At 37.7% G+C, this 1376-nt stretch overlaps 1 protein-coding gene across 1 annotated transcript in view; it reads left to right on the forward strand.

The window, feature by feature from the left end:
- LOC104737708 (shaggy-related protein kinase theta) overlaps positions 650 to 1376 on the forward strand; it is a 4777-nt gene continuing 4050 nt past the window's right edge. Inside the window, exon 1 of the mRNA XM_010457949.2 lies at positions 650 to 1066. Coding sequence (XP_010456251.1) covers positions 1004 to 1066 — 63 coding nt within the window. The 5' untranslated portion in view covers positions 650 to 1003. The remainder of the gene's footprint in view (positions 1067 to 1376) is intronic.

Here is a 1376-nt window from a genome sequence, read left to right on the forward strand (position 1 = left end):
TCAGATACAAAGTAGCAAACTACCAACCTATAACTGTTGTATTACTTTTTTCCAATTTAGAATGGTTGTTAGCTTATGATTTATTAATAAAAAGGGAAATGTTTAACCCCCTCTATAGAGTTTTATCCGATTACAATGGCTCATAAAACAGGATAATAATGTGTAGTATATAGAGTTGAGTTAATAGATAAAGTTTTGAAAAGATGATTATGATTAATATAGTAGATTAGTAGTCTGTCTAAAAGCCGTAAAGAAATAGTAGTAGTATAGTTTATCTCAGTGCAGTGCAGGAAAGAGAGAGAGAGAGAGAGAGAGAGGGGGGGGGGAAGTGGTCAAAGGAAGGTCAAACAATCCAAGTCTCTCCCGCATATTCCGCGTGCCCTTTAGATGCAATCATTCAAACAACACAGGCCAATGCCATCATCATTCATCCATCCCCTTCCCCTTTGCTTATTCCCGGATCCGTAATTAACACAACCATACAGGGGTGTTTTGGTAAACACAGGTAGTCGAAATCAGGCGGATTCATCCTGACCCGTCGGATGAGTTGCTGCGATGAATCAACGGTGAGGATTCAAGGTTTGACCAAAAAAAAAAGAAAAGTACACAGAGATAGAGGAGAACGAGGCTGGCATGATTGGCTTTGGCCACGAGAGAGAGAGAGAGAGAGAGAGAGAGAGAGAAAGAAGAGAGCAAAGATTCCACCTGGTTGGGTCGGCAATAGAGAGAGGAAGAAGAAATCGAAGAAGCTCGACGAACAGATTCTTCCCCCTTCCCTTGAGAGATTTTTGTTTGCTCGGAGGAGTTGTGCGAATTTGAATATCTGAATCTGTTTTATTCCTTTTTGCTTTTTTTGCTTTTTCTCTCTCTCTCTCTCTCTCTCTCTCTCTCTCTCTCTCTTTCTTTCTCTCTCTCCACATGAAGCTGTGGTGAAGATTTTTTTGGGAGATTTAGGGTTTTCTGAGTTGTTCGTCCTGGTTTTGGTTGGTGGTTGAAAGCGAAGATGAACGTGATGCGTCGTCTCAAGAGCATTGCTTCCGGTCGTACCTCGATTTCTTCCGATCCTGTATGTCTTCTTTTTTTGCATTTCCTTATTATTTTTTCTTAAAATTAATTTGTGAAGATCAGATTAGAGATTTACGTTTCTGATTTGATTTTATGAAATTTTATTTCTTCAATTTTTCATCCATATGTTATGGATTGGTGTATGTTCCAAGTCAAAATGAGTTTTTTTTTTTAGATCTTAGTTTTAGATTTCGCTTAAGTAATGCTTATGTTTCATTTGATTTGTCGATGAGTATTGTGTTCTTGATTTTGATGATATGTTGTTGACCTGACTGAGAGATTTGGTGTTTTTTTTTTTTTTTTTTTTTTTT

This window comes from Camelina sativa, chromosome 13 (genome assembly GCF_000633955.1).
Source record: "Camelina sativa cultivar DH55 chromosome 13, Cs, whole genome shotgun sequence".
In the NCBI taxonomy this organism is placed as follows: domain Eukaryota; kingdom Viridiplantae; phylum Streptophyta; class Magnoliopsida; order Brassicales; family Brassicaceae; genus Camelina; species Camelina sativa.